The sequence below is a fragment of the Lynx rufus genome, unplaced genomic scaffold (genome assembly GCF_022079265.1).
Source record: "Lynx rufus isolate CCGP_SWC_20201006 ecotype Redwood Valley unplaced genomic scaffold, mLynRuf1.p SCAF_26, whole genome shotgun sequence".
Classification (NCBI taxonomy): Eukaryota; Metazoa; Chordata; class Mammalia; order Carnivora; family Felidae; genus Lynx; species Lynx rufus.
Window position 1 is genome coordinate 6,239,577 of NW_025814841.1, and position 15,467 is coordinate 6,255,043.

At 38.5% G+C, this 15,467-nt stretch overlaps 1 protein-coding gene across 1 annotated transcript in view; it reads left to right on the forward strand.

The window, feature by feature from the left end:
• Nucleotides 1–7,338, forward strand: part of YWHAZ (tyrosine 3-monooxygenase/tryptophan 5-monooxygenase activation protein zeta) — a 32,760-nt gene extending 25,422 nt beyond the window's left edge. The window contains exons 3-6 of the mRNA XM_047088817.1: nucleotides 1,334–1,457; nucleotides 2,159–2,322; nucleotides 2,401–2,496; nucleotides 5,296–7,338. Of these exons, the coding sequence (XP_046944773.1) occupies nucleotides 1,334–1,457; nucleotides 2,159–2,322; nucleotides 2,401–2,496; nucleotides 5,296–5,355 (444 nt within the window). The 3' untranslated portion in view covers nucleotides 5,356–7,338. The remainder of the gene's footprint in view (nucleotides 1–1,333; nucleotides 1,458–2,158; nucleotides 2,323–2,400; nucleotides 2,497–5,295) is intronic.
• The last annotated feature ends 8,129 nt before the right edge of the window (nucleotides 7,339–15,467 follow it).

The following is a 15,467-nucleotide window of genomic DNA, read 5'->3' on the forward strand; positions in this document are numbered from 1 at the left end:
TTGAACACAAGGGTTATGGGTGTGGTTGTAATATAGTTTTTGTTTCCTAATCGAAGTGTTCATCTGATTTCAGGCTAGTAGTTTCAAATATTGGTTAATAATAACAGGAAACATTTTAGATTGACTTCTCACCTTCAACTCCTTCCCATAATGCTGTGCAGCTTGGCCCTACTGCTGTGTTGGCCACTACCCACTTCATCTGGGTATCTGTAGCTTCTAACTGTTTTGCATATAAGTAGGTGTTATTAGACTGAAATACTGGGTGACTGCCAGAAGAATAGAAACCAAGAATTAACTCTTTTCCTTGTAAAAACTGACTAGTTTGGGACTAAGCCTCGTTGAAAATTGACTTCCCTTGATTCCTAGGGTATTTTTAGTTAGGAAAATTGGGGGTGGTGAGATGATTTTGGTTTTTGATTATTAACTTTTGCCTAATTGTACTACTGGAATTCTCTTTCTCCCCTTTAAAAGAAAAAAAAAATCACTAGTTTGTTGTGCCTTCTCCCCTGAATCCAGCCATCTAATTTTTTGCTTTGTATCAATTACAGAATGTAATTATTATTAGCATGTTAGGGTTTAAATTAATTTAAATTGTTAATAAAAAACAAAATTATAGGATGAAGTTTTATCTATTGTCTGGTGTCATCTGTAAACATGTATTTTATTAGCTAAACATCACTTTAATGAATTTACAGGTTTACTCTTCAGATCTTTAATTCTCATAATCCTATCTACCTACTGTCCTAATTAGAAAGTTAAACTTTTGACTTTGAACAACTTTCTGCCTGTTGTGAGGTCTTGCTTGAATTGTGTTCTTCTAAATGAAATTAATTTTGTTCTGCTTTCTCTTTATGCATTCTAAGAGTGTCCGTTACATTATTGGTTTTTGCTTGTGTCATAATCCTCCAGAGTCCCAAAAGGTTCATCTCTTACATTCTTTTCCTTCTAATGACTACCTTGAAAATGGAAAGTTTGACAGCCTGTTAGAAAAAGCTTGTTGGGAGCTGTGCTGCTTTCACATTCACTGAAACATTGTCATTTTTATCAGCATGTATATAGATAGCAAAATGTGAGGGAGGTACATATTCAAAATGTATCATCCTTAAGTAATAAATTCAACACTAACTTCAGATTTTAAGTATTGCTGTCCAAAGCATCCTTCTTTTAAACCACGAATTCCTGGGCCTACTACATTAACAATTGTATTATTGGCAATAACGGTATTAAAATTTTGTCACTTAAGCTACATACAGTATGCTCTTAAGAAATGCAGATATTTTTTTAGTCTTATAATGATTTTATTCTTATTATGACTGTTTCTTTTCTTCTAAAGTCTCTTTTGGAAAAGTTTTTGATCCCCAATGCTTCACAAGCAGAGAGCAAAGTCTTCTATTTGAAAATGAAAGGAGACTACTATCGTTACTTGGCTGAGGTTGCTGCTGGTGATGACAAGAAAGGTATACTGTGTTTTTCAATGTGTTTGTTGAGTTTGTATAATATAACACAGTATGGAAATAGTCTTTTTTTTTATTTTTTTGAGAGAGAGTGAGCAGCGGGGAGGGGTAGAGAGAGGGGGAGAGAGAGAATCCCAAGCAGGCTCCATGCTGTCCGCACAGAGCCCAACACAGGGCTTGAACTCCTAAACCGTGAAATCATGACCTGAGCCGAAATCAAGACTCAGACACTTAACCATCTGAGCCACACAGGCGCCTCTGGGATATCGCGGGTTGTGTTTTTTAATTGCTTAGAGCACGAAATGAAGAGCAGTAATTAATTTTTTTAAAGTCCTGAGAAGGTACATCTACTGCCTAATATTGGTGTTCTAAAATGTTCACTTGCTGAAAAGCCAATTTTGTGCATAAGAATGTTTCCTTAAAATTTTAAGAAATCATGATCACAGTATAACTGTAGAGCAGTACAGACTAATTACTAAAAATGTAATAATTCTGAGGTGATTTGTTTTTGTCTTGACGTTGACCAGTGGCTAGTATGTTCCTGGAGAAGGTTTTTGTTTGTTTTTAATTTATAAGCCTCATTCAGTTAAGGTTGCTACAGCTTAATATTTCAGAGGATATCATTGGATATTAAAGGTTTGGTTTGAAGGAGGAAGATGAAGTGCAAACTTTGTCAGTACATTTTGGTGTGTTTTATTACCCAGGGATTGTGGATCAGTCACAACAAGCATACCAGGAAGCTTTTGAGATCAGCAAAAAGGAAATGCAACCAACACACCCTATCAGATTGGGTCTGGCCCTTAACTTCTCTGTGTTCTATTATGAGATTCTGAACTCCCCGGAGAAAGCCTGCTCTCTTGCAAAGACAGTAGGTATTTTACCTGTTTTGTGGAAATTTAGTAATCCTTATTATTTGAGCACTTAAATGTACTTTTTTCGATCATAGGCTTTTGATGAAGCCATTGCTGAACTCGATACATTAAGTGAAGAGTCCTACAAAGACAGCACGCTAATAATGCAATTACTGAGAGACAACTTGACAGTAAGTACATAACAAACATCATTAATGGCCACTGTGGTTGAAATTCTGTTGTTTCATTGATAAATACAGGAATATTTTCTCACCTCCTTATTGAATGCAAAATACTATCTGCTATTTAGAGCTGTGAAGAAAAACCACCTTTGCAGAAACAAATAATAAATAGGTCAAGGACCAAAAATGTATACTTTGATTAGTTACATATCTGTTGTTACAATTTTAGTTCTTAAAAATCATTTTTTAACCCATGGTTTTCAACTTTTAATCACATAGACTGTTTTATTTTCTGTTCCAATCTGAGTGTTTCCATTTGTTCCATTTTAGTCACAGAATTTAGTTTTTAGTATCAAAAGTATAGTAAAGTTTTATGTTTAAGTTCCGTTAAAAATGATTTTCTTTAAAAAAAAATAGTTTTCTTAAAGTTGCTTCCATATGTACTCCATCAGTAAGTTCAGTTACAAAATTGCAGATATTCTGTGGAATCTAAATGGAACTGTATTTTGCCTAGCTAGCCTTTTGTTTAAAGAAAAAAAAAAAAGGCTTTTTATGGGATGTCATGCTTATCCCTTCTTAGGATGCTCCAGACTGAAAGAAGTACAATGCCTTTTTAAAACAGTTTTTTATTTGAATTGGGATCCAGATAAAGTCTACACCTTACAAAGTGGTTGTATCGTCTTTTTAGTCCCATAGGTTTTTCCATTCTCCTTCAGATAAATATTAAATTTGAAGTTTTGAGGCTTAAGTGACAAAATTATCAAATTCTGCTGTGGCAGGTAATGAACTAGGAGTGAAGATTGCAGTCAGTGTAGAGCTTGAGGACTGTATATCATCATTTCATATATTTTACTTCTAAGCTTTATTCCAGTTCACTGCCGGTTTTCTGAACCTGTTCAATATTCTAGTATTGAATACTCTCAGCAAAGGTTTTTGAACTGCATCATGTTCTTTATTATTACTATAAACAAAATTATTTTAGAAAGTGTAACTGGGGGCTACCAGAAACTTGTGGGATTTTTTAGTCAAGAGAATAACCTGTAATTTCGTAAAGAATGAATTTCTTTTTTTTTTTTTTTTAATTTTTTTAAAATTTTTTTCTAATGCTTATTTATCTTAGAGCGCCCACACGCAAGCAGGGGAGGGGCAGAGAGAGAGGAAGACACAGAATCCAAAGCAGGCTCCAGCCTCTGAGCTGTCAGCACAGAGCCTGATGCTGGGCTTGAACTCAAAAACCATGAGATCATGACCTGAGCCGAAGTTGGCCACTTAATTGACTGAGCCACCCAGTGCCCCAAGAATGAATTTCTTACAACAAATGAAAGAAGCACTTCAATTTGTTACCTCTTTTTAATATTAAGAATTTTCATATTTTCTAAAGGTTTGAAGTGATGAACCTTGTCATTCCTATAAGGTAGAAATTGGGGCCTGCTTACTGTTACAGTGTCATCACTTTTTGAGAGGGCGTGATCTGATACATGTACTTCCAGCTAAATTTTGGATATTAGTATAGCATGAAGAGCATCCTGGAACAACTGAGTAAGAAGAAAAGGAAGGATTATATTCTGATTCTGTCACTAGTTACTGTGGCTTCTCTGAGCCTTGGTGGTATCACTGGGTATCATTATTAGTTGGTTAGATCATTTATCTGTTAAGTAAAGAAATTTTGTCAAAACTACCTAGTATTTGAGTCTGGATCTGGTTGACTAATAATTGCTAACGCATAACCCTAGTAGAAAAAATGTGTCAAGTTTTTTAAGGCATTTATGGAAAATTCAAGAATCTTTGAAGTTCAAAACTGGGAAGAGGTGTTAGAAGACAATTTCATCTTATAAACCCCTGTTTAATAGGAACACACAGGCTTCCAGAGGTCATTTAATTTAAATATGACCTTGGAAGAAGTCTCCTTTCCAGGCCAGAGATCTATTTGGTTAATAAATAAAGCTAGTGGGTGATTTGGGAGTTAGGAAAATATTGAGGTGTTTTCATTGTATAAGCAATATAAAATTTAAGATCATCTTGAATTAGGCCTTTTGTAATTATCTCTAAAAGTCATTATGAACTATTTAGATTTGCAAAAGTTAATATTTGAAGCCGCTGAACTAATTTTGAAATCATTTTTTTAACTTGCTGATAAACTTAATGAAAAATTAATAGAATCCATAGTCTTAATTACTTAATTACCTCTCAGAAGGTTGGGTTGTGACCAGTGTTTTGTATTCAGCTATTTATTTTGAATCCTACAGATTGACAAAGGTATGTTTCTCTAAGCTAAAAACATTAGAAAGCTAAATTTGTAATTTAATTCAGACTTGATATCCTCACTCTTGAATTTCATGGAGTGTGGGATTCCCTTTCGAGTGGGGAGTCTTAAGTTTTACCAAGGGAAAGTAGTCGACCTGAGCTTGAACATGGGTTGGATTAAGAGGATCTCTCATATTGGGGGTATTCAGGGCAGTCTGATATTCTCGTAGCTATTAATACTTAGTATTTTGTGGCTCTTCTGTGATGTTTATTTTGTTTTCTCTCATATGAATAATCAAGAATTTCTTGTATCTGACCTTGTTATTTGAAGACAACTCTTTGTACTTAAAATGTTTACGCAGTGGTTAGGGAGAAAATAAGGATGTTTTCCATCTTCATTGTTCTCTTCATTGCTGCTATTTTCTAAAGAAAGCCTTTCCGCAAAAGCTGTGGTTACGCTTTGGTACCTTGATAAGTATATTAAGATTTTTTTTTTTTTTTTTCTGAACTGTGCTGAAAAATCTTTTTTTTTTTTTTCCCTTTTTTTTTTTTTTTTTTAACCAGTTGTGGACATCGGATACCCAAGGAGATGAAGCTGAAGCAGGAGAAGGAGGGGAAAATTAACCGGCCTTCCAACTTTTGTCTGCCTCATTCTAAAATTTACACAGTAGACCATTTGTCATTCATGCTGTCCCACAAATAGTTTTTTGTTTACGATTTATGACAGGTTTATGTTACTTCTATTTGAATTTCTATATTTCCCATGTGGTTTTTATGTTTAATATTAGGGGAGTAGAGCCAGTTAACATTTAGGGAGTTATCTGTTTTCATCTTGAGGTGGCCAATATGGGGATGTGGAATTTTTATACTAGTATAAACGTTTGGCATAGTACTTTTGGTACATTGTGGCTTCACAAGGGCCAGTGTTAAAACTGCTTCCATGTCTAAGCAAAGAAAACTGCCTACATATTGGTTTGTCCTGGTGGGGAATAAAAGGGATAATTGGTTCCAGATACAGGTGTAGTTTTTGTGGGTACTTTAAGGTTTGGAGCACTTACAGGGCTGTAGTAGAAATGGGCGTCCCGTAGATATTACATGTTGAACCATGTGTATCTGTGGCGTACTCATTCTCAATGTGCACACCTTTGACTACAGTTACAGAAGTGATCCTTTAGTTGTGACCCAATTTACTCTGGATAAGGGCAGAAACGGTTCACATTCCATTATTTGTAAAGTTACCTGCTGTTTGCTTTCATTATTTTTGCTACACTCATTTTATTTGTATTTAAATGTTTTAGGCAACCTAAGAACAAATGTGCAAGTAAAGATGCAGTAAAACGAATTGCTTGATATCCATTACTTTATGTATATCAAGCACAGCAGCAAAACAAAAATCCCATGTATTTAACTTTTTTTAGGGTTTTGTTTTTTTTTTTTTTTTGGTTTCTGTTTTTGGTTTTTTTTTTGCTTTTGTGATTTTTTTTTTTTTTTGATACTTGCCTAACATGCATGTGCTGTAAAAATAGTTAACAGGGAAATAACTTGAGATGACGGCTAGCTTTGTTTAATGTCTTATGAAATTTTCATGAACAATCCAAGCATAATTGTTAAGAACACGTGTATTAAGTTCATGTAAGTGGAATAAAAGTTTTATGAATGGACTTTTCAACTACTTTCTATACAGCTTTTCATGTAAATTAGTCTTTTGGTTCTGAAACTTCTCTAAAGGAAATTGTACATTTTTGGAAATTTATTCCTTATTCCCTGTTGGCAGCTAATGGGCTTTTACCAAGTTTAAGTACAAAGGTTATCCTAACAACAAAATACTACTACTATAACTACTACTGTTCCCAACCACCATGTCCCATATTTCTCCTTGTGTTTTTTTTTTTCCAGACGGGAGATTGATTGGAAAAAAAGTAATGTGTTCCATTTAAAATTTTGGTATATGGCATTTTCTGACTTAGGAAGCCACAATGTTTTTGTTCTTGGCCCATCATGACATTGGGTAGCATTAAGTTTTGTGCTTCCAAATCACTTTTGTTTTTAAGGATTTCTTGATCTTGTTATAGCCTGCCTTCAATTTTGATCTTTATTCTTTCTATTTGTCAGGTGTACAGGATTACCTTTTTTAGCCTTCTGTCTTGTCACCAACCATTCCTACTTTGGTGGCCGTGTACTTGGAAAAAAGGCCGCATGATTTTTCTGGCTCCACTCAATGTCTAAGGATACCTTGCTTCCTTTGCTTGCATCCCACAAACTATTTCCCTCATCCTATTTACTGCAGCAAATCTCTCCTTAGTTGATGAGATTGTGTTTATCTCCTTGTAAACCCTATCTTTCCTGAATGGTCTGTCATTGTCTGCCTTTAAAATCCTTCCTCTTCCTCTCTTTAAATAATGATGGGGCTAAGTTATACCCAAAGCTCACCCTACAGACTATTTCCTCAGTACCTTGCAGAAGACACCAAACAAAAATACCATTTTAAAAGAGGTGTATTTTTTTTTTCTTTTAGAATGTAAGCTCCTCAAGAGCAGGGACAATGTTTTCTGTATGTTCTATTGTGCCTAGTACACTGTAAATGCTCAATAAATATTGATGATGGGAGGCAGTGAGTCTTGGTGATAAGGGTGAGAAACTGAAATCCCAAATACTGTTTTGTTGCTTGTTTTATTATGACCTCAGATTAAATTGGGAAATATCAGCCCTTTGGGACAGTTGTCCCAAATACTACATTCAAATAAAAGTGCAATGGAGGCCTTGGGGTCTTTCTTTCAAGGAGAAAAGATCTTTTATGCATTGGGGTAAGATAATCCTCTTCATGGCTCTTTTTTTACGATTTCTCCTGACCCCCAGGCCAAGGACATGAAGTAATCATTTATAGCTAAGGAACATTAAGCTAGACTTGATTCTCATTCAAGTAAACTATAAATAAAATCTAAAGCTTGTCACATTTGCCTATTTATGTGCATTAGTCATCTAAATTAGTTTGATATTGAAATAAATTGTGATAATACTTCATTAATATTAGCTGTTAATTTAATGTTTCTACGCACTAGTGCCCAATAGATGAAGGAAGATTCCAACCTGAGATTTTTTGCCTTGGGATTTGAATAATAAATTTTTATAACATTTCTTCAATTGTCCCAAATCCAGGCTTCATGTCTGTTTTTGTCAATGTAACGTATTTCCAGGAATTTGGAGAACCCAACAGTGTATTTTGCATGTGTGTAGTCTTGGAGTTGTTTAAAACAAAGAAAAGCTAGATTCCACTTCACAGTTGTCCTTTGAGAGAAGAACCAGCAGTGCGATCAGTTGAAAGGATGGACTCGGCTGCAGCTCTGGCCTCTGGTTCTAGCTTTTGCATTTCATAGGTCCGCTGCTGCTTCATGCTATAAAGATCGTACAGATGGCGTCGGGGAGGGAGGACTAGGAGAATTAAAAGAATGTGAAGTGGCTTCACTAAGGCCTCAAGTTGTTTTCCATTCTGGCTTCCCTGCAGTCAATCCTGCCCCATGGCCCAAATCCTATTTAAAACTAGTCAAGGCCAATATGGAATGTGTAGTCTCAAGACTATTTGTGGTTAGACCTCAGTTTGAGAGTAAAACCTTCATTGAGTAATTGGGGAACTCTTAACCAACAATGAGATGTTGAAAAGTCTTACGTGGCCTCTTGGTGCAAATCTGAGAATTTTGGAGACTTTGCAGTAGTGACAGCATCATTAAAACAGTTTAATGTCCTTTACGTTAGGGGAAAAGGGCACTTCATTTGGATGCACGGACGCGATAGTCCTTGCATGAGAACCTGCAGTGTGTTAGGAACTTTCTAACTGGTGCTATCTTCTCAGAGACAGTCTTAACACATTCCTGGAGGGGAAGAGCAAGAAACCATAATTTTTTGCTTTGTTTTGTTGTATGTAGGAAATTCTAGTGGTGGAATGGAAACATCTACAGTTCTGAGGTGGTGGCTGAAACCAGGCACTTGGAAGATGGCTAGACTTGGATCTTATGCTAAATGTGAAAGTATGTCCATAAAATTCTCTTTAGTGTGACGTGGCAGTCACAATCTTCTTGGTTAATTCTAGTTCTCCTAAAGATTAAAGGCCTAAAAATAAGGTATTGCTGGATCTGTGTAGGTTGTTGTGTTTTGTTTTTTTAAAGAAACTTCACAAACAGACCTTTAAGGAAAATGATACTCTTGGATGACGAAATCGTCTTGGAGAGAGCTCATCACGGTAGATCTGCTTTAACTTGAAAACTAACCACAAAAGTGTTGCAGTATCCATCCAAATCCGACACTGCCCACCTGGATTCTTCAAAGTCTTAATTTATATATGACTGTCAACCCCCAAGTAGTTCCTGGAATAGCAAGACTTTTGACCTGCGAGCTTTCTGGAAGACATCTGCACCTGCCCTGTATTACCCTAATTACTCAATTTGTTTATTTTGATAGAGGGCATGCATGGGTGGTGGAGGGGCCGAGAGCAGGAGAGAGAATCCCAAGACGTGGAGCTCAATCTCACGATCCTGAGATATGACCTGAGCTGAAATCAAGAGTCAGGTGTTTAACTGACCGAGCCACCCAGGTGCCCCTTACTCAGTTGATAAGAATGTCTATCATGCTGGACAAACAAACATGTGTCTTGGCTATAGAAACCAAGTTGAAAGTGGGTGGATTTAGGCACAGCTCTTTTCAACCCCGAGTGATGCCAGAGACTCAGTTGATAAGGAGTACTTTTTTCCATATTTGAGCCCATTCCATGAAATTTCTGAAAGCACAAACTTAACCCGTCAAATGTGCATAAAAGACTTAAGTATTAATTTCCAAATCCAGACCTCAAAACCTATCAGTACAAGATTTACGTTTGAGTCAGGACTTGCAGAACGAACGGGGTGCGGGTGGAGGTTAACAGCATGTGCAAAGGCTTCAAGTTACGAGAACTTAAAAGACAATTTCCATGCTCCCACAAGCAAGGGACTCTGTCTAGGGAAGAAATAGGTGAACATTCTGTTTTCTGAATAACAGGCTTGTGGTTTTCACTTTCAATGCTTTTGATCACCTGAGGAGCTTAAAAATGTCTGTTCCCAGCAACCAGTCTCAAGGATTGTAAGTTCTTAGGTTGGAGTCCAGTAATATGCATTTTTGGCAAAGCTCCCATGGGCTTTAATGATTGAGTCTCCTTACTGCTAAAGTCTACAGGGGGATGGGGAACACATAATTGGGAAGACTACATTTTGAGTCAAAAAAGGCTAGTTCTAAAACCACAGTCTATAAAACAAGGTTGTGGATCTGCTCAGCAGATGATTCCCAAAGCAAGGAGATTAAGGATAAAGTTACCTGCTATAACAGGTTCTCCACATTAATGACTGGTTTGGTGTGGAAACAGGTACTATTTTGGAACTTTCACTGTGTCGAGAGGAAATAAGTAACTTACAATTTTGTGTATTTTAAGAAAATGCCATTTGCACTTGTAAATCATGCCATGCACAAAAATCAAATCCAGAAGAATGAAGGAGTTAACAGGTGAACAATGTTCGTAAGACAGAGGTGATAACTTGGTGACTTTGCAGTTTGTAAGGAAACATCTCAAAATGGACACAACATGTATAACTAAGAAAGTTATATGTAAACTCAGACTCCGTGTATATATGAACTTTAAATTCAACTACATAGAAATTTAGGTGGAAGTGGAAAGTAACTGAGACAACATATAACTGACAAAGAATCAGTATGAATAATACAAACAACAAGAAAATAGGAAAGTGGGCAAAGATTTTGAACATTTTCATGGAAGAGGAAATAGAGGACCAATAATTATATGAAGAGAAGTTTAACAAGGGAAATGTGAACCAGGACCACAATTAGATACCACCGTCTTACCCCCCACTTAATACAATTTGGAAGTCTGGTAATGCCAAATATTGGAGATGATGTGGTTTGAGACCTCTTACACATTGCTGATGGGAGTTACATCCCTCTGGAAAATAATTTGGCATTATCTCAAAGGTGACTTTCACATCGCTATAATCCAGCAACTTGCCCCTGGGTATGTCCTGGAACACTTGCATGTGTGCACCAAAAACTGCTGCACTTTCTGAACAAGCAAAATAGACGATCCAAATGCCCATTGGACAGAGAATGGTTAGAGTTATTTTATCCAATGGCAGTCTTCATTAGTGAAAATAACTGCAGCCCAGCAGGTAACATGACTGAATTTTAATAACAATATTCTGTGAAAAACAATACGACATAAAGTTCAAAAATGAACAAACCTTTTGCTTAGGCATACACCTATGTGATAGGATTTCTCTTTCCTCTACCAAAAATATGAATAACAAAATTTAGGATGGAGGTTGCCTGTGGATAAGGGGGGGCACAGGCTAGGGCAGAAGGACATAGGTAAATGTAAGTAATTTGTAACATTACCGGCTTGAGGACGGGGTGGCGGGTTCACAAATACTCATTAGAAAGCGATCCATTCAAGAACAGGGATAAAACAAGGGATACGATTAATCCAGCTCTGGGCACTAGAGGTCACAAAGGAGAAGAAAGGGAAACAGTACAGTAGGCCAGTACATTCAGTAGTCAAAGGCTTGCCTGATGGTGGTAAGATTAAGCAAAGAAAATCTGAAAAATAGCCACCAAGTTTGGTGAAAGAGCATACAAAATGGTCAATTGCTGTCCTATTCATTACACCCTAAAATCGTCCTACCTACTCTGGAGGAGCAGGAAGCAAGAACTGGAGATTTGGTCAGAGGAAGGACTGAGTTGGCAAGGCTGTACCAGGAAACACTGGAACAAATGAAAAGTACTGTCTCCAAAATGAAGGAGCAGTAAAGTCTCTAAGAACTTTTAGTAGCACATAGCGTGTCCTTGTAGGGCCTGAAGAAGTTTTTGTCCTAAACCACTTCAGCCAATTCAGCGAATTCAGACTGTCCTAAGGTTCTGCGCTTCCCCATCTTTAGAGGAAATGCCCCGCACTCAGTCCTGAGTCCCTGAGGCGTCTGTCACGCCCCGTGGATAGCCAAGTCTTAAGATTTTCAACTTTTTTTTTCTCATGTCCCTCTGCGATTCTTCGAGTCTTACTGGTTTCTGTAGGAAAAGTCTAATGACGATGAGAGTTCAGGGTACCGAATCTATTTCTAACCCATAAATAGTACTAGGTAAAATATAAATATGGCTGCTGGTTATTTTTTTTTTTCTTTACCAGGATTTGCAAGGGAGCTGTCCAGAAAGTCATTAAAAAGTTTTTTTTAATGTTTATTTTTGAGAGAGATTGTGAGCAGTATGGGGCAGAGAGAGGGAGACACAGAATCTGAAGCAGGCTCTGGGCTCTGAGCTGTCAGCACAGAGCCTGACGCAGGGCTTGAACTCGTGAACCACGAGATCATGACCTGAGCCGAAGTCAGACGCTTAAGTGACTGAGCCGCCCAGGCGCCCCCAGGAAGTCATTTTTACGGGCCTTAGCCCATTCTTGGAGAACTTCCTAAGGGGTCAAATTTGAAGAACGAAAAAAATTGGAAATGGGAGAATTTGGAGAAAGCTTTGGAGTGCTCAGTGAAGGAGAGAAGGGGTGCTCCAACGGGGCCACCTCACAGACTATCCTGGGATCGAATCCATGTGGCACGGAGTGACACTAGGCTCCCTGGGCACTCTGAAGTCAAAAGATGGAGTCTAGCTTGCCATGCTGAGGGCAGAGTGGGGGAGACGTAACTGCATTAGAAATGGCCTGCTCTCCCAAGGTTTGTGGAGGCAAAGAATGTGGATCTGTTTCTAGCCAGCCAGGGTCAAGACCAGAAACTTGGCTTGAAAGGGCTGCCTGGGTGGAATCCCCATGGTGGAGTCTGAGTGGTGGTCAAGCAGCAGCTGGCAGAGAGCACGCTCAAGAGATAATTGGTGACCGGTCCCGAAAGGATCCGTGGGTGACTCTGAAAGTTGGCTTTAGCGTCTGTCCTGGGCAGAGGAGGGCAATGTCTAGTTGTCTTCCGGTCACGTGAGACCCTCCCTGCCCCTACAGAGTGTAGCCCCGGCTAAGCCATGCAGCCAGTGGATGAAGAGGAGTGGGCCACAGAGAGGAGAGGCTTTAGCGGGAAGCCACTTAGGTCTTCCGCCTCACTTACAATGTCAGCTCCCGGTGGAGAGTGACAAAGGCCAGTGCAAAGGATGAACTGAAGAGATTCGCGCTCTTGAGAACTCTGAGTGAAAGAGCCGTTGGAAAGACACCACAAAGCAAATGCGTTTGATATGAAGAAGACGAAAGAACGGAAACCCAAATGAAAAAAAAAAAAATGGAAACTGAAAAAAATGAAGTGACACTAGGTAATCGAATAATCTGGCAGGTAATCTGGTTTAGAACTAGAACCCAGTTCTATAAACTAAGAAAACCTATTCCTGCTCCCCGCTATTTTTTTTTTCTTTCAAGGGACTTTATTATTTATTTATTTTTTTTAATGTTTCTTTTTGAGAGACAGAGAGCATGAGCGGGGGAGGGGGCAGAGAGAGAAGGGGGCAAAGAATCCAGAGCAGGCTCCAGGCTCCAAGCTATCAGCACAGAGCCCGATGTGGGGCTTGAACTCAGGAACTACGAGATTATGACTTGAGCGGAAGTTGGAGCTTAACTGACAGAGCCACACAGGCGCCCCTCTTTGAAAGGACTTTAAAGCAAAAACACTAACCATGAGGAATTATACATATCTCGGGGAATAAACTCTTCTGCCTAATGATACAAAACAGCTTTATCCCGAGAATAAAGTCTTGTCATTATTCTCTTAAGAGACAAAAATTCGGGTCACCTGGGTGGCTCCGTTGGTTAAGTGTCAGACTTCGGCTCAGGTCATGATCTCACCACTGGTGAGTTCGAGCCCCACGTGGGAGCCTAGAGCCTGCTTCAGATTCTGTCTCCCTCTCCACCCCTCCCCTGCTTTCTCTCTCTCTCTCTCTCTCTCTCTCTCTCAAATATAAATAAAAACATTAAAAAAATGTTCAAAAACCAAACATCCATATTTTACGATATTAATATTCTGGGTATCTTATTTTAAATAATTTGATTGTATCATTTAGTGAATACCTGAGAGTGTCTCCTCTCCAAAAGAAGTATGTTCAATGTTGTGGAATTTTAGGTGATTTGCAGTTAAAGGCCTTCTTTGGTTGCATATTCTAAATGACGATAGCATTAAATACTCTTTTTTATTTTAAACAATTTTAGACCTAGGGACACCTCTGTGGCTCAGTCGGTTAAACATCCCAATCTTGACTTCGGCTCGGGTCATTATGTCACAGTGAGTTCGAGCCCCGAGTCAGGCTCTATGAGCTGATAGTGTGGAGCCTGCTTGGGATTCTCTCTCTCTCCTCTCTCGACCCCTCCTCTGCTGGTGTGCTCTCTCTCAAAATAAATAAACATTTTTTAAAAATTTTAGGTCCATAGAAAAGTTGCAAAAATAGTACAAAGAATTTTATCCAGATTTTCCAAATCACAACCTATTACTGTTTATATATTTTTTTCTGAATCATTTGAGAGTAAATTGTAGATATGAGGCCTCTTTACCTCTATATACTTCACTTTTTTTTTTGAGAGAGAGAGAGAGAGAGAGAGAGAAAATGAGTGGGGGAGGGGCAGAGAGAGAGAGAATCCCAAGTAGGCTCTTCACCCTCAGCACAGAGCCCGATGGAGGGCTTGAACGCACAAACCGCGAGATCACGACCTGAGTTGAAACCAAGAGTCGGACGCTTAACTGCCTGAGCCACCCGGCCACCGCTGCAGTGTTTATTTCTTAAAAACGAGATAGTTTCATATAAAACCATACACAGTAAAACCTTGGTTTGTGAGCATACTGTGTTTCAGAAACATGCTTGGAATCCAAAGCATTTGTATCTCAAAGCGAATTTCAAGAACCATTGGCTCAGTTGTGACCATGTGACGTTCGGTGTCACGTGCTTTCTACTCGTATGGCAAGACATCACTCGTTTATCAAGTTACAAATTAATAGAAATGTTTGCTTGTCTTGCAGAACGCTCGCAAAACGAGCTACTCGCAATCCAAGGTTTTACTGTAATTATAAAAACCAGAAAATTTACACTGATGTGATGCTAACATCTGATCTACAGACCTTACTCAAACCTGCAGTTGTCCTACTAATGTCCTTTGTGGCTAAAGAAAGAAAACTCTCCCTGGGTCTACTAAGGTCCAGTCCAAGATCTTCAGTTGTATATAATTGCTAGGTCTCTTTCGTCTCCACTGATCTGGAACAATTTCTCAGTTTTGTCTTTCATGACCAAATAATTTGTAGGATGGCCTTCTTTTTTGTCGTTGTGTTGGTTTATCCCGATGTTTTTCCATTAGTTTCAGGCTATGCACTTTGTTTCAGGAATCTTACTGAGGTGCTGTCGGATCCTTAGGGCGTTGTAACAGGAGGCACGTGATCTCTCTTTGTCCCATTACCGACGCGACTAAAGAAAAAGAGCTTCTCAGGTTAAGAAAATGGAGAACACTATTTATTCGACAGTTTCTCTGGTTTAAAATTATACAAGTAAAAGAAACTGCGAACTCGCTAAACCCTTGTTAACAGGAGACCACTTCTGCCAGCAGCAATTATTCCTGATGGCAGGAATTCCTGATGGCAATACCTGTCCTTAACTGTCCTCAGCTAGAACCTGCATGTACCAGAGGATCCCAGGAGGAAGTGTGTACTGCCTATCAGGGGAGGCATTCTGGAAGCCCTCCAGCCAAGTCCTCTACC